Source organism: Peromyscus eremicus, chromosome 18 (assembly GCF_949786415.1).
Source record: "Peromyscus eremicus chromosome 18, PerEre_H2_v1, whole genome shotgun sequence".
Lineage (NCBI taxonomy): Eukaryota > Metazoa > Chordata > Mammalia > Rodentia > Cricetidae > Peromyscus > Peromyscus eremicus.
In genome coordinates, this window is record NC_081434.1 from 44,576,565 (window position 1) to 44,598,509 (window position 21,945).

Here is a 21,945-nt window from a genome sequence, read left to right on the forward strand (position 1 = left end):
ACTACCTTAGGGCAGAAAGCTCTTCTTTACAATAAATGGTGGTGAATGCAGAAACTCCTGGCTTCAAGGTGCCAAGAAAAAGAAACAGCTGACCTCAGCCCTAAACAGGACATTTGTACCACTATCTCTAAGGCTCAGGGAATAGAGAGGAAGAACGTCAGGGTAGAAAACAGAGACTGAAGTGAAATGCTATCTTCGTGGCATGACCCAACAACTGCAATCATGGACTTACGGAGTTGCCTGCACTGGTCAACACCAGGCTTGAGTGGGTGAGGGGCTCAAGGGGGCCCACCTCTGTTGCTAAACTACGGACTACTAAAGATTCTGGGGAAGGAGCAGTCAGGATCTTCAGATGTCCACCCAATGAGCCCACCAAACTACAAGGGCCCTGGTTAAACATACAGTCACAGAACCAAACCAAAAGATAGGGATGTGGGCAAGGGATTTGTGGGGAAGGGCTGTTGACAGGGATGGGAGGGAGAAAGAGAAAGTAGGGTTTATTATATATAGATACACACATACATATATATAAATTATAGTTCATATGTTCATGGATCAAACTGTCACATCCTCATAGAGACGAGACAGTCAGCAAGGAGTGCATGTCTGCTATGATAGAACTCTACTCACTCCATCAGCTGGCTGCTACGTGAGACTATAAGCCTTATTAGAACTTGTTTTTATAAGGATGCTAGAAATCCAGATTTTTATCTGAAATATCTACATTCTGAATGTTACCAAGGGATTGATTTTAAGAAAAACTTTTCAAAATGGTAACAAAAATATAAACAAACAAACAAACAAACAAAAACCCTAATGGGACAAACCAAACATCTGTGGGCAAAAATCCTGCTTACACGCTGACAAATTTGCAACCTTTAAAGAGTTTTTAAGAAAAGGCACTTTTGTACGCCCAGACCAGGGAGGAGGGAGCAGCCGGGTAGAAGGAAGTTCCATGGGATAAAGCTCACAGTGTCTTTCCTGGATGCCTCTCCAGAGTACCTGACGCTGCACCTCCCCCACGCAACAGGGAAAGCAACAGGCCATGTCCTCAGCTCTCGAGCCCCAGCCTGGCTACCAATGCTTCTCCACTGGAGGTGCTGACTCACTCCAACACTTAGCTCTCAAAAAATGTATTAATGTAGGAGCGGGAGAGATGGCTCAGCATTTAAGAACAGAGGAACTGGTCTGATTCCCAGCTCCCAGATAGGGGCTCACAAGGTCTGTAACTCCAGTTCCAGGAGATCTGACATGCTCTTCTGGCCTCCATGGGCACCAGACACGCACATGGGGCACATGTATACATGCAGGCGAAAGACGCAAACATAAAAATAATTAAAAATTTGTTAGTGTAATCAACAAATATTTACATAAAGACAGATTTTTTTTTTTTTAAACTTCCGTTCCCTCATGGAACTTACCTTCTAGCAAACAAAGGAAAAAACCAGACCTAATGAATAGGGAAGCTTATGGTGTGATGAAGGTAGGAAGTGCTGTTTAAAAAAAAAAAAAAAAAGGCAAAGAAGTATGAAGTAGAATGGAGATGTAGGGTGGGACCAAGCTTCATAGAGGACTAAACGGGTTGTACAGAGAGAAAAGAATCAAGCGAGACCTGGAGGAGGAGAGGGAATGAGAGACAGCAGCCATGTGGAGGATGTGGCCCCACACAGAAGACATCAGTGTCTGACAAGCGGTGAAGAGGTTAGGAGGTAGCAGTGCACACAAACCAGGATGAGGACTTTGGCGTTCAGTCACCAGACAGTTTTGACTCGTACTTTATGGGATCACAATGACTGCTGTGTTGAGAATAGAATGAAAAGGTCAAAGGTGGAATCAACAAGGTCAGTCAGAAGGTGACTGAAAACATAACAGAGTGAGGGTTGGGACGTGGTGCTGGAGCACCAGCTTACCAGGTAAGAAGCCCTGTCTGTCGCTAATGTCAGCCAAAGGGGAAAGGATTTTGGAAAGTGTCAAAGTTTCCGCTTGGTGACAGTTACGAGCAAAAGACAAAACTAAATTCTGAGTGCATTATAAAGATCGAGCCATGACAGACAGGTGTGTGTGAGTATTTACTGAAGGACAGTGACTCAGTGGCACTCCTGTGTGGGCATGGATATGAGGGCATGTGCAGATACATTTATTTTCTGTTTTGGAATTATTAAAGACAGATAACCAGGTCAAACAGCCCTGAACAGGGAAGCTGCATGAAGGACAAGCTCCTGTTCCCCTCTGATTAGTGGAATGCAGTGGCAGGTAGAGTACAGGAGCAATTAAATCACAAGTCCCCACTTCTTACCACCAGTAGTTACTACTGAAAACATAAACATGCACCCCCTGGAAAACAACCCATGCTGTGAGCATACAGTAGAACAACATATACTATGTTCATAGAGCACATATTGAACTCTGTGGCTTCAACAGGAATATAAAACGGTGCCGCTGAGGTAAACAATATGCAGTTCCTCAGAAAACCAAACATGTAACCACAGGTGACACCACTCAGGAAAAAGGAAAGCAGGGACTTGAAGAGATGCCAGGCCACTCATGTTCAGTAGTATTATTCACAAGAGAAAAAAGATGGAAGTATTTCAAGTGTCCCTTGATAGCCAGTGGGTAAACACCATGTTTATACAGTGAGACGGAGAAGCATCCAGTCTTCATGTGGGAAGACATTTTGATACATACTACAATATGGGTGAAGCCTGATGACTATGTCATCAAAGGACACTATTACATATGATTTCACGGGTATGAGGTTTCTTGATACACACACAGGAAGAGGCTAGGAGAGGGCACGGGACAGTGAGCAGTTTTACTGGGCAAGAGGAAAAGTTCTGGTGATAAACTGGCCCAGTCCTCTCAAGCACTCTCAAGGCTGGGGCAGGAGGACAGCCTGGGCTATACAGTGAAACCCATCTTAGAGAAGACGACGATGAAGCTTTCTTTGAAGCCAGCTGTGTGGGACAGGCCTATAATTTCAGCACTTGGGAAGCTGAGGCAGAAGGAAGGCGAGTTAAACGTCAGCCTGGGCATTGAGACAACTACATTTTGAAAAGGCAAGTATTACAAAGGCTGGTAAGTGTGTGGAGGTGATGTGGATGTGGCAGAAACTGTAATGGTTTTGTTTCCAACTAGGGTCTTTTCATGACCAGATCTTAGACATGTTTCACTGGGTGCTTACAGTCATAAACCTTGGTTCCTAAATTAGTTAAATCCTAGTCTGTACAAACACAGTCCAGATTAGGCAAGGATAAAAATCTCTAAGTTGATCTGTGGTTCATTCACTTTAAGAAATACTAAAACCATATAATTTACACAACAACAAGACAATTACTACCAGACCCCAGCAGCACAACAAAGTCTTGACAGAGGAGAATAATTGCTCAAATTTCTAAATGTCTTATAATAAAAACCCAGAGCCAGACATCAGGGTGAAAACCGGAAGATCAGAGAGCAGAACAGCCAGCCACTAGTTGTTATCTCTACGAAATCCTCAGTCTAAAGAGAGTGAGTTCCTGTCTCCTCATGCCTTACATACCTTTCTCTACCCAGATATCACTCCCTGGGATTAAAGGTGTGTGCCACCACTGTCTGGCCTCTGTCTAATCTAGTGGCTGGCTCTGTCCTCTGATCCTCAGGCAAGTTTAGGGTACACAATATATCACCACGATGATGCCTCGCTGAAGGGACAGTCCACGTGGACAATGCCACAGCATCTGAGATCAGTGTACTTGGGAGAACTCTCCCAAGAGTGTTGGGCACAGTTCCAAGGCTCTGCACTCCACAGACTCACGTGAAGACTCAGAAATTATGCAGGGCTCTGGCCACTTTTGACCCTGCCCCTCCTCCTGCCTCTCTATAAAGCAGCCCCGTAAGACACCTCTGGATGCCTATGCACCTAGCCTGAAAGCTATGGATTGAAGGTTGAAAGTAAGTCAGACACATTAAACATCCATCTTTCCACTAACGTTTAGAATGACATAAACCACATCAGTTATCCAGGGGCTCCATGCTCAGATACATAAAAGAGAGAAGTATAAAATTAAAATTTAGCTGGGTGTGGTGGTATGGGCCTTTAATTCCATTATTTGGGAGGCTGAGGCAAGTGAGTCTGTGAGTGTGAGGCCATCTTGGGCTACAAAGTAAGATCCTGTCTAAAACAAAACAAACAAACAAACAGACGAAGAAGAGTTTAGACAGTTGGTTTGCTTTTGACAAAGGACTGTATCTGAAAACTTTACAAGCCTGGCTGGCTAGATGTCCTTGTAACTGGACTCTAGGAGTATATTTTGTTTCCAAGTGCCTAACTGCAGAAAGCCATTTTCAGTTCATTAATACTGTAAAAGTAAGCCGGGCGGTGGTGGCGCACGCCTTTAATCCCAGCACTCGGGAGGCAGAGGCAGGCGGATCTCTGTGAGTTCGAGGCCAGCCTGGGCTACAGAGAAAGATCCAGGAAAGGCGCAAACCTAGGCAGAGAAACCCTGTCTCGAAAAACAACAACAACAACAAAAAACTGTAAAGGTAACTGTGTCCTAAAGCCTGGCAGAAGCCCCATACTACCTTGGTTTTAGAGTCAAATGGAGGACTACAGGTTACCTTGGAGCATTAACCAGGATCCATTTACGCTTCTGACAACAGGACTTGGGCCACCTGGATCAAAGTGATTACTTTTGCTAATACCATCAACGGGTGTGAATAAACACATCATAAGAGCAGCTCAGTGGGGTTCTGGGGACTCTGAATGATAAAGGGACAGTAAAATGAGCCCTTCCTCCAGAGGCCCACTTTCTAAGTTTGGTCAGACTAGTAAAAAGTTTTCCACACAAGTTCTTCAAGCTCCGTGGGTCATTCCCCGGAGTAACAGAGGGTTGCCTTGTTGATAAAGTATTTTACTCACTGTCAATTCCACAGGAACCCCTGGAAGAATATATATTAAAGTAACATTAAAGATTCCACCAGGTTTCCCCGAGAGGGAGATTTGAAAGACAAACAGACACTAATCTACTTGAAGTGGGTGTGGATTAGTTGAAAACTCAGATTTATGCTTATAATGAGCAATGTTTCAGAGACCAAGATTTTACATTGGTGACGACTCTGGTCAGGTCCAAGATCTGAGGAAGATTTCAGTGAGGCTGCAAAGCCCAAGCAGTTTCGTCCCGCTGCAGAGAGCTAAGACATCAACACTGATTCAAACAAAGGTGCCTTCTGAGGTCTAACATCACCTCTGCAACCTAATGAACCTTAATTTCCTACACTGCTGGGAGCAGCACAATGTTCCTGTGCCTTCTTTGAGCTCCTTGTTATGGTAGCACTCTGTACTTTCTAGTTACCACGGCCATTATAAAAGCCATCTATTAGATAGAATCAAGCACATACACTGAAATGCAAAGACACCAACCACCTATGGATACCTAGGAGTTTTCTACCTTAGCTGACTGTCCACATGCCCTGGAATTTGAGAAAAAGCTCGTGTTATCTCCCCCTTCATTTACAATGACAAGCTGGTTATGGCAGTGTGTGCTTGAAGTCTGAGCTACTGGGAGCTAAGGTGTAAGGATCTACTTGAGTCTAGGACTTTGAGATTAGCCTTGGCAACACAGTGAGCACCCGCCCCCACCCCCAAATACACACCAACAATGAAAAGGGGACTTTGTCAACTAGTATATCTTTAACCCTCATGAAAAGACACAAAGCGCTACAATGACATGGAAATGTAGTGCATGGAATGATAAGAACAAGAGCTTGCAAAACTAATTCAGAACATCGACTTGAATAAGTACAATTCCACCATTTTATTTTCAAATACTTGACAGAGATGTTCAACCCATAGCTACAATCTAAGTGACAGTAGTCTATAAAACTCACTGCTTAAGACCTGCCGTTAGTATTCCTCCCCAACCAAAGCTTTTGTTTCTTAGGTAACATTCTGTAAGATCCTGCTGAAGCTCAGAGTATTAGGATGCTAAAAATAACACCATGTACTCAAACCTGATTTGTCAAGAAATAGGTCATGTAGTTCCTGCCTGATTAGAGATTGGTAATTTTTTCACTTGATGGCGACTGAATATTATCCTGTCAACAGAACACAATCCATACTTGATTTTACAGATTGTGATTTTCTATTCTTGGTTCCCTACTTTATAACCCCATCAGTCTCCAGAAGAAGGCCAGTAGAAAAGAGCATGTCAGGATCACTGACAGTAGCAACCAGTCATGGAACCCAGTGAAAACTCAGCTCAACCGACTGCCAGCAAGTGGAAACTGGGGATGGGAGTTGGAGAGGACCAACAGAGGGAAGGCGGAGAGGAGGAGGAGGGTAGAGCTTAAGAGAATGAGAGTGTCTTTAATCGCACATACTGACTGAGAGGTCGCCGAGTCTCAGGCTGTCCCTCCAGGGCACTGAGACCCTGTTAAAAGCCGAGCTCCGAAGCGTGTGCTTGTGCTTGACGGTACTTCAGTGCAGGGCCAGCATCTCTCCGTCTGCAGCTCCGGCCTTGGTGCAATACTTTCTGAGCTGTACGGGTTTCTTACGCAAGGGTGCTCAGAACGACTGAAGCCTCCAATGACCAACTTCAATACCTGATGTTGGCTGTGTGCTGTATTATGTCTGCATGTATGTTAGCTGTATGCTGTATTATGTACGCATGTGTGTTAGCTGTGTGCTGTATTATGTACGCATGTATGTTAGCTGTATGTTGTATAATGTCTGCATGTATGTTAGCTGTGTGCTGTATTATGTACGCATGTATGTTAGCTGTGTGCTGTATTATGTACGCATGTATGTTAGCTGTATGTTGTATTAAGTACGCAGGTATGTTAGCTGTGTGCTGTATTATGTGTGCATGTGTGTTAGCTGTGTGCTGTATTATGTACGCATGTATGTTAACTGTATGCTGTATTATGTACGCATGTATGTTAGCTGTATGTTGTATTAAGTACGCAGGTATGTTAGCTGTGTGCTGTATTATGTGTGCATGTGTGTTAGCTGTGTGCTGTATTATGTACGCATGTATGTTAACTGTATGCTGTATTATGTACGCATGTGTGTTAGCTGTGTGCTGTATTATGTACACATGTATGTTGGCTGTATGCTGTATTATGTACGCATGTGTGTTAGCTGTGTGCTGTATTATGTACACATGTATGTTAGCTGTGTGCTGTATTATGTATGCACGTATGTTAGCTGTGTGCTGTATTATGTACGCATATATGTTAGCTGTGTGCTGTATTATGTCTGCATGTATGTTAGCTGTGTGCTGTATTATGTGTGCATGTGTGTTAGCTGTGTGCTGTATTATGTACGCACGAATATTAGCTGTACGTTGTATTATATATGCATGTGTGTTAGCTGTGTGCTGTATTATGTACGTATGTATGTTAGCTGTATGCTGTACTATGTACACATGTGTGTTAGCTGTGTGCTGTATTATGTACACATGTATGTTAGCTGTGTGCTGTATTATGTATGCATGTATGTTAGCTGTGTGCTGTATTATGTACGCATATATGTTAGCTGTGTGCTGTATTATGTACGCATGCATGTTAGCTGTATGTTGTATAATGTCTGCATGTATGTTAGCTGTGTGCTGTATTATGTATGCACGTATGTTAGCTGTGTGCTGTATTATGTACACATGTATGTTAGCTGTGTGCTGTATTATGTACGCATGTATGTTAGCTGTCTATTAGAAAGTCTCATGTAAAGGAAGGCAAACAATCACAATGCTCTGTGAAACTGATGATCAGCATCTAAAACTGTTCCAGCACTTTTACAACTTTAAAGAGGGTAATGAACTTGTTGAAAGAATCGTGCAGCATATTTCATGAAATACTGTCCTTACATCACTTGAAGTCACTCTAAGGGACTAACTTGTGTCTCTAAAAACACCGGGAGATGGAGAACTCACAACTGCACAAGAGAAAGCACTGGAAAAGGCAGCCACAGGGAGTGGAGACAAAGCGCTAACTGAACGACCCGCTCCCTAGGTAAACAGAAATGTGGTACTGTACTTTGGTTTTGCATTTTTGTATTCTTCAGTGTCCGTGTCCTCGTCCTCCGAGTACCAATTGTCTCCTCTTCCTCCAGCCAAGAGGCCCCTGGCCGCCAGCAGTCCTGCGGCGTTCCCATAGCCAGTGTACTTCAGCAGGCTATCCACTGCAAAACACAACAGAGTTAGACAGGCTCCTACGGTGCTCACCATCACCACTCACTTTCCAGCACAGAGGTGGGGCTACCTCCACGGCAGGAACCTTTCGAGAGGCCTTAAACACACTGTGGTCAGGCTGGACTACCTACAAACACTCCTGCTTGCCATGAAGACTGAGATCCTGTTTATAGACAATCGGCAATTCTGAAATTACTCTTCGGTACACACTTTGGGAAATGTGGGGCCTCTCTGCCCCTATTGGTAGGAGTCATGCATTAACTTCCTGATCTCTAATCTCATTTTTTTAAAAAGATTTATTTATTATGTATACAGTGTTCCGTTTGCATGTATCACTGCAAGCCAGAAGAGGGCGCCAGATCTCATTACAGATGGTTGTGAGCCACCATGTGGGTGCTGGGAATTGAACTCAGGACCTCTGGAAGAACAGTCAGTGTTCTTAACCTCTGAGCCATCTCTCCAGTCCCTCATTTTTTTTTTAAACTAAGGATAATGAAGGTCAGAGTGAGGTTCTGCATGTGGCATAAACAACCTTAAATTCTTTTAATCCTTAAAGAGACAGGAAGGAAAATATGTAAGAAATATTAACACCTAAGGGTATCAGCAAATTGGAAAGGCTGACATATCACTTAGCAGGGCAGGGCAGGCTGGGGAGAGGCACAGTGAAAAAAGTGCTTGTGACGCAGGCATGAGGGGCAGAGTTCAGATCTCCAGAACCCTTGTGACACAGGCATGAGGAGCGGAGTTCAGATCCCCAGAACCCTTGTGACACAGGCATGAGGAGCGGAGTTCAGATCCCCAGAACCCTTGTGACGCAGGCATGAGGGGCAGAGTTCAGATCCCCAGAACCCTTGTGACGCAGGCATGAGGGGCAGAGTTCAGATCCCCAGAACCCTTGTGACGCAGGCATGAGGGGCAGAGTTCAGATCCCCAGAACCCTTGTGACGCAGTCATGAGGGGCAGAGTTCAGATCCCCAGAACCCTTGTGACGCAGGCATGAGGAGCAGAGTTCAGATCCCCAGAACCTGTGTAAAAGCTGGGCAGGCACTTGTAAGACAGAGACAGGATTTCCTAGGTACTAGCAAGTTCCAGGTTCAATTGAGAGACCTGCTTCAATAAATCGAGAATTGAGGAAGACATCCAACATCCATTTTGAACCTTCATATGTACACATGTGTGTACTTACACATGCACACATAGGCAAAGGTCAGCAACAACGTATAAACACAGGAAGGCCACTGAGTCAGACTAGCTAGATTTCAACGCGCTCACTATTACTAGCTGGTAGAACTTGGGTAAACTATTTTGCAGTTCTACCTCAGTTTTCTGATCTGCAGAAATGGTGAAAGAACTACTACCTACCTCACAAATTAATACCACTGAGCTTCTCAGAAAAGTATGTGGCAAAAAGGAAGCTCTCCTTCTCTTACCTTTGGTGAATACCATGTAAAATGATTATGTTAGAAAGCGCACACACACACACACACACACACACACACACACACACACACACACCAGTCTGAGGCACTGGGTACAGGTCAAAGCCTGTGCTGCAGAGACACATGAGCATGTATGTGTGTGTGACATAAACTTTTAAGGAACAGACTGAACAATGACTGGCAACTTTATATAGGGTACTTCGTTTTCTTCAGGCACAATTTCAAGGCACACAATTATGTATATACTAAAAAGAATAAAAACTGTCAAAATTGGCTTTGAGTAGAATGTTTATAAAATGACGTCCTAAGGTCAAAACCACACGTTTATCCATGTATAACCATGCTAAAACCAACAGTTGACATGGCACAACTCACACCATTCACCTCAAAAAACAATGCTGGGAACGCCTAGACGCACTGACAGGTGCTCAGGAGGAGGGAGTGCCAGGCATGGGGAACCTCCCTTTGAGGTGTTGCTCAGGGAGGGTCAAGGGGCCCCCCAAACAATACAGGCCACTGCCGTTGGCTGCCTGCCAGAATTTTAAGGTGGATCTCCTACTGGACACTACACACTTCAGACACAGGACTCGGCGGACTCAAGCTGACTGACTTGACAGGACTGACGCTCAGCACCTGAGAGCGTTACACAAGCTGCCAGGGGAGAAGAGCTATCGAAAGTCCTATCCAGCGGGGAAGCCTGTGACTGACCTGGCAGGACATGCCCAGGGGGCAACAGTGGCACCCTGGAGGCTAACCCACAGCTGTCTATTGGACTAAGACCCACTCAATAGGAGGGACTTCAAACCTGGCTCTGTAAACCCAGCTAACTGTCCCTGGTCATGGATCCGACTGCAGAACGTACGACTGCCGTTTTCCTAATTCAATCTCATTTCTAACTGCATCCTCAATACTTACCCCAGTGCCCACAGATACATACAGCTCTCATCCCTCATCAAAGACGCTTCTTTCTGCAGCAGATGGAGGCTACTACAGAGGTCCACAACTGGTCAGAATGCAGGGAGCAAGTGACAGTGGAGTGGGCAATCCCATGAGTACATCTACAATGAACACCTACACCTAAGACTCAGGAGCCACTGTGGAAGAGGGGGTGGGAAGACTGTGAAGACGGCTGAGAGCCAGAGGTCCGGGACATCTGCTACTAGACAGTGTCTTGTAGACACAACAGGATGCTGCACCCATGAGATCTAAACAGGAGGATCTCCTAAATAAGACCTGGATAATGACACCATTAGTAAACACGCCAACATCGATAGGGGAAATTTCATAAACCTCCCTCCCCCACAGATGAAGATTTATAGGCAATCAATGGTGGCTGAGAAAGGAAGAATCAGTTTTCTCCACGGATGAGCCCCAACAGGTTATCCAACCCAACTGGGCAGCTCTAAACACATACACATAGCATCAACACTAAACAGACTCAGGAGGCTCTTAGATGTTTGTGTGTGTGTGTGTGTGTGTGTGCGCGCACAGTTATACAATTCTATTAGAAGTCATGAATTTGAGAAGGGGTTAGGAGTATGGGAGGAGTAGGGAGGGGGAAGGGTAGAAATAATACAAATATAGTATTCCTGGATCAGTTTTAAAAATCAACAGTAATTATCTTGAGGACCTTAAAAGGGGCAAAGATAGAAAAATAGATAAGAAAAGGGGATATTCTGGTCGGAGTATGAAATTATAAAGAACATGGACAACGAATTTGTTAGATTTTGGAATACTTCAACTGGAGAGCACTCCTTTGATAGAAAAAAGTACCTACTCTGGGGACATATGAAGGAATCCCTCCTTTCAAGGACTATAGAAAACTGGTTACATTTGTAAACATGGAAACATGGGTTAAATGAGATTTATACTATGTAGCCCAAGCTGGCCTGGGGCTCACCTTCCTCCTTCCTAGGTCTCTTGAGTACTAAAATCACAGGCAGGGTGCTACCACACTCAGCTTCAACTAGTCATTTTTAACCTTAAACCTATCGGTAGCTGTACTCATTCTCAGTGTACTGACAAATACTCTAAGTATTTAATGAGGGGGAATAATTTGGACCCTTGAATAAATCAGATATACTGTCTCTTGTCGCCAGTGCCTCAAGCTGCAGTGATTCAGTAAGTTAGCAAATGCACAGCGAGCATTCAAGAGGACAAAAGAAATGTCAGGGTACACAGGTGTCCATACCTTGATTCTCAGAGGCCAGACTGGATGTTAACGGTCAGTGGATACAAATCCACTGATGATCAAGGACCACAGATCTAAGCCCTCAGAACACTGATGCTTTTAACACAAGCATTACTGCTAATGTTTATTTTTATTGGTGTGTATAGGCTGGAAAATGAACATGGGACTCACAGATGACCACTGAGCTATACCCTATCCTCAGGCTTTTTAAAGTAAATATGGATGTTGAGTGGTGTCAGAAAAGTGACATTTACTAAAAAATTTAAAGCCTAAATTGAACAATATGAATAAATGGTTTAAATGAATACACTAAAGAACGACACAAAAGGGACTAGAAAGATGGCTCAGTGGTTAGGAGCACTAGTTGCTCTTTTGGAGGACAGGAGTTCAATTCCAGATGGCAGTTCCTAACTGTCTGTAACGCCAGTTCTAAAGGATCCATTTTCTTCTTCTGGCCTCTGTAGGTACCAGTCATGGCAGTGGTGCACAGACATACATGTAGGCAAAATACTCATACAAATAAAATAAAAAAGATGACACAAAATGGCCCAAGGCTAGAACAGTCTAAGGTCCCAAAGGCTGGGGAAGACCAGGAGAGGTTAGAGAGAAGTAAACACAAGGCTAGCAAGTGCTTTCTTTTTGTGCAGAAACCCTCTGGAAGCCGGCTAATAACAATGGCCCCTGCTATTTTAATAGAAACAATGTTTACTGATCTTCTACTGGAACGATATGCCAATCCTGTGAGAAACAGGTTACAGAGATGATTTAAGACATATTATTGCCTCCAAAATAAATTGGGTTAAATGAAATCTCGTTAAGTTTTTAAATAACTAAAAACTGGGAAGCAAAGAAAGGGAACAAATGGATACAGACTCCTAGTAGAGAGGAGTGCTGGAGAAGCCGTCAGTTCCCTTTACTGTAGTGTTAAAATACACCTATAGTTCCTGTTGGACACAGTGCAAGGAGAAGAGAAAGACGGACTGAACTCGGCTTACTACGGAAGAAGTATTTTCTGGTGGTACTACAAAGATACACACACACACACACACACAGAGAGAGACACACACACACACAAGGACACTTGCTCTTTGTCACAGCGACTGTTTTTGTTACTAACATGAAGATGCTGCTGAAATCCAACAGTCTCAGCAAGCTGAAGCCAGGATGCTAGAGGGATGCAGCCCCACAGCGGGCACTAGCGTGCCTGCACTGCCTACCCAGATGTGAGCTCTACCATCTTACCACAGGGCAGAGCTCCCACCCTTTTACCGAGAGGAAAGCACACCCAGAGACCACTGTCCCTTCCCAGGGGGACTCTTCCCATCCAGTCAAATCTGTGGCTTCTAGAATCCAGACGAGCAACAACTCTAACTAGTACAGTACTCTTTTCCAGTTCCATTTCTATTTCTACACAGCTGCCCAGGACATGCTTCATTCAATACAAACATGGCTGTGTCACCTTCCTGGAGGTAGCCTGGAGCTCCTGCTTCCCTACAGGCTCAAACCCCAACCACGGGTCCAAAGCTCATTATCTCACAGCCTGTTTTCTTCTCTAAAGCTCTCTCCTACTCTGCATGCCTCAGATCCTGAAATGTCTTTCTCTGTAACTAGTTCCCATCCTCTGACTTCTTATCCAAAGTCCTTCCTCTAGGCTGCCACCGTGGCAAACACAACCTTCTCTTTAGGAAGTTACTCCTCACTGTGGGGGAGTGCACAAGACAGCATGCCCACTAGACTGAATTCATAGGGAACACAGATGTTTGCTCTTTAGTTAACATTTATGGAACAACTGCTATCTGTAAGATATAAGATCTCCATCCTAGAGGAACCTGATGTTGGGAATGTAAGCTCTGCAGAGCTAGAGCATAACAAACGGGAAGCTTGGAGTGAAAATGGCACAATGGAGAACCATCGACTTTCCTTAAACGGCCAGAGAAGTCCTCAGAGACGATGTCCACACTGATCTTCCAGGACAAGCCTAGCACGCTGACAGGGGCAACACTAAAGCAGCAGCATGCACAAACGGGAAGGGAGGCACACTAGCAGGAGTAAACGTTACAGAGGCAGGCGGGTGGGAGCAAGACTTCGATTTCCTCAGGTAAGTAATGAGACATCACCACAAACTGACACAGAGACAATGACAAGTTTGAGTCCTCACTTTATGAGAAGCCCTCTGATAGACGCAACAGGAGATCTGACTATTTTAATATTTTCAGAACATGATTTTAAAGTCATTTAACAAGAAGTGGTGTGGAAACAGACTGGGAGAAAACAAAAACGGTGTTTAGGAAGTAGAATCTCAGACGTAGTTGGTGTGACGCGCAGAGAAAGCAGGTAGGGCACTTTAGAGGTTGGTCCCTTCACAGAGCAAGTGAGCAAAGGACACAGAAGGTTGAGGAGCATGGGCACCGGAGACAGTCAGGGGCAGACGTCCAGTATGTAGACTCCACACGAGGGGTCTGTCCTGAAGCAGAAGCCACTGGCAGAGAGAATGGGGTTCAGAGGATGACTACAGGGATAATTATTAGCAAATGAGACTGAAAAGATCAGCTGTCAAAGGACATCCAGGACGGCCCTAGAGCAGACACTTGAGAGCAGTCAAGTGTCAACTATTACCAAAGGCACAGTAGGATGCAGATGAAAAAACACCCATTGCTTCAGATAACCGGGAACCCAGAAACTTGCTGAGAGAGTGGCAGGGTGGCAGTGGGAAGCATGTCCTCCTGGAACTGGGAAGGGAATGGCTGACTGAGGCAAGGCGACGTCTCCCTGGACAGTGGGGATCCTGGGACAGTCAGTCTTCTAAGATGCCAAGGCGGGAAAGGCTATGGACAGGTGAACAAAGACACAGAAGGAGAGCTCAAAAACCCACCCAAGGAACAGAGAGGACCACCTCAGGGAGGAAGGGGGAAAATGTCAATGGCAAAGGGCAGTTTAGCAACAAGCTCCAGAGCTGCCTGTGGCCCGATGCTAGGATGGAGGCCCAGGAGAAGTGAGCGTGTGAGCTCCAGGCACCGGGCTTCAGGCTGAATGCACTGCTGTAATTCAGCCCCACCACTGTGCCTGCCACGGACTGCAAGCAGTGCGCGGTTTCACAAATCACTTGCTTTTGGTTAAGCTAGGTAGACTATTTTAGGGAGCCAGAAGAAAGTCGTTTGAAAATTATTATTTTTAGAAAATGCTTATTAACATGTTAGCATGCAAAGTGAAAGCTTCTTTATGGTATTTTCCACACACGTGCCATTATGGTTGGTTCCTACTCATCCACCTCCTCCATCCCATTTGCCCCCTTCTTGCTGGTTTCCTCTTTCCCTGATAGACAGCCTTTCCTCCTGTCTTCACGTATTCCATACCCAGTTACTCCCTTGTCCTCCCTTCTCATGGTCCCCCTTCTGTATTTATGATTCACATTCTCTCTCTCATTTAGACTTCACATATGAGAGACAATACGTAGCAGTGTTTGTTTTTCTGAATTTAGGGTTTTTTGCTTAGCATTATTTCCAGAAAGCACTGACTCTGTGGAGGATAATACAATTTTAGTTTTGTCACAGTCCAACACAAGTTGGTGGCATGACCTCAAGTTAGCATGCTGGCTCCTGCTGGCTGGAGAGGTGGGCGGCCCTGGCACAGACGATACTTAAGACAGTTGGTGTTCCTTCCACGCCTGACTTTACCCTCTGTGTCCTGCTTCTGACTGCTGCTCACTGTTCTACTCTGTGGTCTGAACACAGATCACAGTACCTTCACGTTCAAGTTACCTTTCCTAAGTTGAGACATTTTAGCTCCTTTGACTATTTGAAAGTTATCTGATCTGCTACAGACCTTCCCCGCTCTGTCCTCCAGACCCAATCCCTCAGGCTCGTCCCTAGCACTGCAACAGACACCAGCTATGGCTTCCCACCCCCAGAGTCCATGCCTCCTGTGGAGCCCACAGACCATGACTCTTGACCTCCCTCCCCTAACCTGTCCCTGCCACCCCCAGCCTCCAAGACCAGCAGGCACTCCCTGTGAACGCACTAGCTGGACAAGCCAGTAAAACAGGCAACACACTCAGAAAATCCAGACAGGAAACAGAAACCAAGGAACAAAGCACCCACCCAACAAAGGTAAACCCAGAAATCAGCTCCTAGACCTGCAATCCCCCCAAGCTGAGATGCCTAGATGCCAGCATAAGAACACAGTAACAGCCAGGACAATATGTCCCCACTAGAGCCCATCTGTCCTACCACAGCAGGCCCTCAATATTCCAACATAGCCAAGCACAAGAAAAAGACCTTAAAACCAACTATATGAGGATGACAGAGGTTCTTACAGAGGAAATTAATAAATCCCTTAAAGAAAGCCAGGAAGACAAACAACTGGAGGAAATGGATAAATCCCTTAAAGAAAGCCAAGAAAAAAAAGTTAAAGGAAACCAATAAAACTGTCCAAGACTATGGGGAGAGACAGCTGGAATTAGGGGGCATCTGGGGTGTGGTATGGAAACTTCCTGAAACCTGTGAGTGACCTAGTGAGGACTCCTAGTGATGGAGGATCCGAAGTCTAAACTGGCCATCTTTTGTGACCGGGAAAGGCTTCCAGTGGCAGGACTGGGTTGTATTTGGTTGAGTTGTTAGCCAAGGAGATTCCTGTGGAGATCCCAGATGTGCTAACAGAGTCGCTCTCCACAAACTGGCAGCAAGGCCCCATTGCCAAGGACAACATCTGCACAGTTTATTGAATGCAGAGGGGTCGAGCTGGTGCCCAAATGGAGCCTTCACCCCTATGTTCTAGACTCTTTGGTGCAGGAAGGTACTCTTCAGGCCACAGAAAGAGAAACCTGGATACCAACCAGCCTTTGACCAACAATCTGTCCTGCCTGCAAGATGTGCTGGGGCAATGTGCTGCAGAACTTGTGGGAGTGGCCAACCAATGTCTGACTTAACTTGAGGCCCACTCCACAAGAGGGAGCCCATGTTCAACACTGCTTGGATGGCCAGGAACCGGATGGCCTAACATGACTGGTCAAAAAAAAAAAAAAAAAAAAAAAAAAAGACTCCTAATGATATTCTGCTATACTCATAGATCAGCGCCTTATCCAGTCATTACCAGAGAGGCTTCCTCTGGCAGCAGATGGGAGCGGGAGCAGAGACCCACAGACAGACATTATGCAGAGAGAGAGTCTCAATCAGAGTTCTCCATCAAGTCCCTTCCCTTGCCACTTAGGGAATCCCACGGAAAGGGGGACGGAAAGATTATAGGAGTCAGAGGATGGAGGACACCAGGAAAACATGGCCCACTGAATCAACTAAGCAGGTTCAAGACACTGAAGCAGGAAGCATAGGACCTGCAGGGGTTTGCACCAGGTCCTGTGTATGTGGTGTGACTATTAGCCTGACGTTTTTGTGGGACTCCTAACTGTGGAAGCTGGTGTGTTGCTGTTTTGCCTGCTCTTGGGGCTCTTCTGCTGGGCTGCCTTGTCCTATGTCTTGTTTTGTCGTGTTTGGTGGCTGTCTCTTCCAGGCCTGCTTTTTTCTGATGAGAGCTGGAGAGGGAGTGAATCTGGGGAGAGGGGAGGAGATGGGAAGCAGGGAGGAGTGGAGGGAGGGAAAACTATGGTCAGGATGTACTGTATGAGTGAAGAATCTATTTTCAATAACAAAAAGGAAGATATTTGATAGTCTACAATTTCTTAATGGCAGTACCTCCTCTCCAATCCTTACAGTCCCTTGCCCCTCCAGCCCTGTTCTCCAAGCAACAAACTATTGGAAAGTGTCCATTTTACATGTAGACTGCATGTCTTACTTTCATTATGACCAGCCTGGCTCTGTAGGTGTTTGCATAAGCAAATAACATGAGGGTGAAAGCCTGACCGTCTTGTGCATTTCTGTGTCTAGCTTAAAAACACCTTCTGGACAGATGAATTTAAAAATATTCATCACATTTACTTATTTGTTTAATTAGTTTGTGTGTGTGTGTGTGCACACATATGGAGGTCAGAGATCTTAATACTCAGATCTCTGCCTCTACCATGTCGATTCCATGATCAAACTCAGGGGCTGAAGCTCAAGAACCATCTCAGGAGCCCTCGAAGGAAGGGGTTTCACGCCAATACATTTACACATTTCTAGTAATCGAAAAGACAAATCACATGACCACAAACACAAGTTTCAAAATTTAATTAAAAAAAAAAAAGAACCAAACCCCACAAACATTACTGTGCTAAGCTGGCCTAGGTCTGAGTTCAGCTGCGTTATAAAACTTCCCAAGTACTAAATACCCTAGGAGGAGCAGTGCCAACTACCTCAAATGAAAGTCACTGACAGAATTCACTTGCAAAGGTATGTGTCACATTTGCTATTCACTGACTCATCATCGGTGGTAAGGTGAGACTGTCCTTAGATATATAGTCATAGAAGAGTTTTTATCTATCTGTTTTATTTATCCATTTATTTATTTTTGGTTTTTCTGTGTAACTATGGCTGTCCTGGAACTCACTCTGTAGACCAGGCTGGTCTTGAACTCAGTGATCCACCTGCCTCTGCCTCCTGAGTACTGGGATTAAAGACGTGCACCATCACCGCCCAGCTCATATATGAATTTTTAAAAAGTATACAAGAAATGTGTGTTGATTATTAAAAAAAAACTATACAGAACTAGCAATCTTCTTAGTCAAAAGTAACAGCAGCACTAATACCTTCGTGTGTGTATGTGTGTGTGTGGGGGGGTATAGGCAAGTGTGCCACAGCACACATGTGTAAGTGCAACAGCAGCCTCAGGTAGGTTTGAAGTCTCTCATTTACAGCTGGGTAAGCCAGGTGGCTGGCCCTCTACCCTCCCAAGACTATCTCATCTCCACCTCCCAACTCGCTACGGGTGCACTGGGATTACAGACATGCTTGGCTGTGCTTGGCTTACCTGAGTTCTGAGGATCGCAACTGCAGTTCTCAGGCTGCACACCTCCCCAGCTCTGCCACCATTTTTAAGTCAATGGGTAACATGTATGTTGGTTTAGATTAATGTACACATACGTGCGCGCACGTGCGCGCGCGCGCGCGCGCGCGCGCACACACACACACACACGCACACACGCACACACGCACACTTTTAAAAACAGGTGTAAATGTGTGTGCATGAGCATGTGGCAGCTGGAGGACACCTTCAGGTATCTTTCCTTTGGAACACTGTCCACTATCTTTTGAGGGAGGGTCTCTCGCTGGCCTGAGGCCTGAAAATCAAGCTGAACTGTCTGGCCAACAAGCTGCAGGGATCCTTCTCTGAGGGACCTTTCTGTCTCTGCTTCTCCACTGGGATTACAAGTGTGTGCTCCCAAGCTTGGCTCGCCTGCCTGCCTTCAATTCAGATTCTTTTGCGAGCATTTTACCTTCTAACCCATCTCCCCAGCCTCCACACAGCTCATTTTTGATCTACGAAAAATAGACACAACCAGCCACTATTTTGACAATACATGTAAGAACTACGGTAACTATCTGATGACAAGACGGAAATCAATCTTCTTTCAAATCATGGAAGAAGGTAATAGTTCAAGAAGATGAAATTGAAGCAGTATTACCTTAAGAGTGTCCTTACGGGATTAAAGTGTGTTTAGGCACAGGATGTCAGGCACATGACACCTGTCATTTCTAAAAGCTGTCATCAACATTATAATAACATTTCAATTATGTTGCTAATAATGTACCATCCCTATAGGAACTTAAGTGACTGAACTAAAAAGTCAGAAATAAGGTTTAAGAATACAGAAGATTTAAGATTTTGAGGGCTGGGAAGACTGCTCAGTGGTAGGGCAATTGCCTAGCATGTATGAGACCCTAAATTCAACTCCCAGCACTGAAAAATTAATAAATAAATGAACAAATGAATAAATTTTTTGAGAGAACTGAACTCTCTCATAAAACTAGGGTTCTTTAAAAAGTGAAATAAAAATCTACTTAGATGTGATTTTTTTGTACAAAGCTATTAATAAACAAGAAGAAATATATTGCTGTTATCTCAAGGGTAAAGCCACACCTTACTAGACTTCTGGACTTCTATGCAGTATGTTATACAGTTACATCCTGTGACTACAGCCTGCGGAGCTCAGGGAAGAAAGCTCTTAGGAGGAAGGCCAGGAACCGACCGAGAACTGCACCTGGTCACTAGAACAGCAGCAGACCTCTTACAATGGTTTCCGGGCGCGAGATGCTACAAGGTCTGGGTGTGGATGCCTGTGTGTTTGGGAAGTATGTCTGTGCCCGTCCTAAGGAACGTGGGGAGCACCTAACAATGCTGTCGATTACTACTGCCTGTGAACTGCACAGCCGCCGTAATCACAGGTAAGCACTCAGCTCTGCAGAGTGAGATCAAACGCTACAACCAACAGGAAATTCTCCGACTTCCTCCAAAAGATAAAAAACCAAGGCAAAGAGAGCTGAACCTACCTCTCTCTTTGCAAAGGACAAAAAGGAACTCCGCAGCAATCTGCTTGACTCCAAGGTCAACGTGTGTCATGAGGCGCACCAGCTTATTCCTCACAGTTGAGCCAACTTCAGGTCGGTTTGTCACGTCCCTCAATGGCGGTAAAACCTGACGGCGTAAATGAAAACAACCATCATCAATTGAGGGTCCTGGGGTACGTGAGAACGGTACCATGCAACTCGTCAGTCTTAGAAGAAACTACACTTAATTTTACAAGAGTAACAAAACAATGTTAGCTTCCAAATAAAATGAAATAAACTGCCGTCGTCATCATCATCATCATCATCAACAAGCAGGCCTCAGATGAGCTCACGTGTGTAGTAAGGGTCCGTTTGGACGAACCTCAGATGAGCTCACGTGTGCAGTAAGGGTCCGTTTGGACGAACCCGTCTTTCCTGTGTTATCCGGTATCTCAACTCCTGCAGTGCTTCTGGTGCCCAGCAAAATTAATTTACAAGTCCCCATCAGGTTTCTCTTTCTGGCTGGGAACAGCAGCACCCACAAGCACATGGAAGGCTGAGGGAGGAGGCCAAGAGCACAAAGTCTGTTTCAGGGACACAGCAAGACTTCCTCCAAAGCCAAGAGGAGGGGTGAAGCCAGTGGAGTGCTTTCTGTGTGAGCATGAGGACCTGACTTCAATACTCAGAAACCACAGGAAATCCAGTGTGACTGTCGGCTTGTAATGCTAGCACTGGGGGAGGATTCCGGGGCCTACTGGCCAGCCAGTCCAGCCTAGCTGGACAGTTTCAGGACAGGAAGAGAGAAGGGAGAGGAGAGAAAGTAGACGGTGTTTAAGAACCAACATTCCATACGCACCTCTCCCATATGCGCCAATGCCTACCCTTTCCCACTCTTCCACATACGTCTTTAGTAGCCCCAAAACACTGACTTAACTCTTTTAAGTCTAGCAGCATATTCAGCATTTAATTTTTAAAAATCTGTACTTCTGTTTTTTTTGTTGTTTTATATTAAAAATGGCTATTTCAGGTTGAATATTCCTAACTCCAAAACCTGAAACCTTTGAGTACTGACAATATGCCATAAATAGAAATTCCATGTGACAAGGGAAATGAATTTCATGTGATGGGTTAAGTGAGGTGTGCTAAAAATGTGTAAAGTATCTTAAAGCTAGGGTATAAGGTGTATATAGAACATGAAAGAATTTCATATTTACAGTTGGGTCCCATTGTAAGATATCTTACTGTGTAATCTATGCAGATAGCCCCCAAACTCAAAACATTATAAACCTGGAACACTTTTAGACCCAAACATTTGGGGAAGAGATACCCTTTCTTCACCACTCAGTGATTGTTCTCTACGCTAGCTGCGCTAGAATACGCACGCACGCACGCACGCACGCACGCACGCTTTCTGCAGGTCTCTGTTCCGATTGTTCCTTGGAGAAACTGTCCCCTGAGCTCCCCCCACTACTCCACTCTTCCTTTCCCATCCCCACTACCAGTCTTCTCCAGTCCTTCTCATGCTCTAACCACTCGGCACAGCCAATGTTTACTGTGCCTCTTTCTGTACACTCTGTGATTCTTAAGAAGCATGCACCCATGCTCTAGGGTGTGTCTTTCTTTCTCAGCATTTTTCTCTTAAGCTCAATGCTTATATCTTTTTTAAAAGGTAAGTTCTATAGGGATAGTTTCCCCCCTTTCTTTATTAGTCTCTTCTCAGTATCTGGAATATTATA

At 45.0% G+C, this 21,945-nt stretch overlaps 1 protein-coding gene across 4 annotated transcripts in view; it reads right to left on the bottom strand.

Annotated features, from left to right (window-relative positions):
• The window catches only part of Ric8b (RIC8 guanine nucleotide exchange factor B), a 104,889-nt gene that overhangs the window by 18,638 nt on the left and 64,306 nt on the right, over nucleotides 1-21,945 (bottom strand). For all 4 annotated transcript variants that reach the window (XR_009375040.1, XM_059245147.1, XM_059245146.1 and 1 more), the window contains 2 exons: nucleotides 20,213-20,357; nucleotides 8,011-8,155 (listed from right to left, as the gene is read on the bottom strand). Coding sequence is in view for 3 of the 4 variants with exons in the window: in XM_059245147.1 (XP_059101130.1) it covers nucleotides 8,011-8,155; nucleotides 20,213-20,357 (290 nt within the window). In the remaining variant the exon portion in view is untranslated. The remainder of the gene's footprint in view (nucleotides 1-8,010; nucleotides 8,156-20,212; nucleotides 20,358-21,945) is intronic.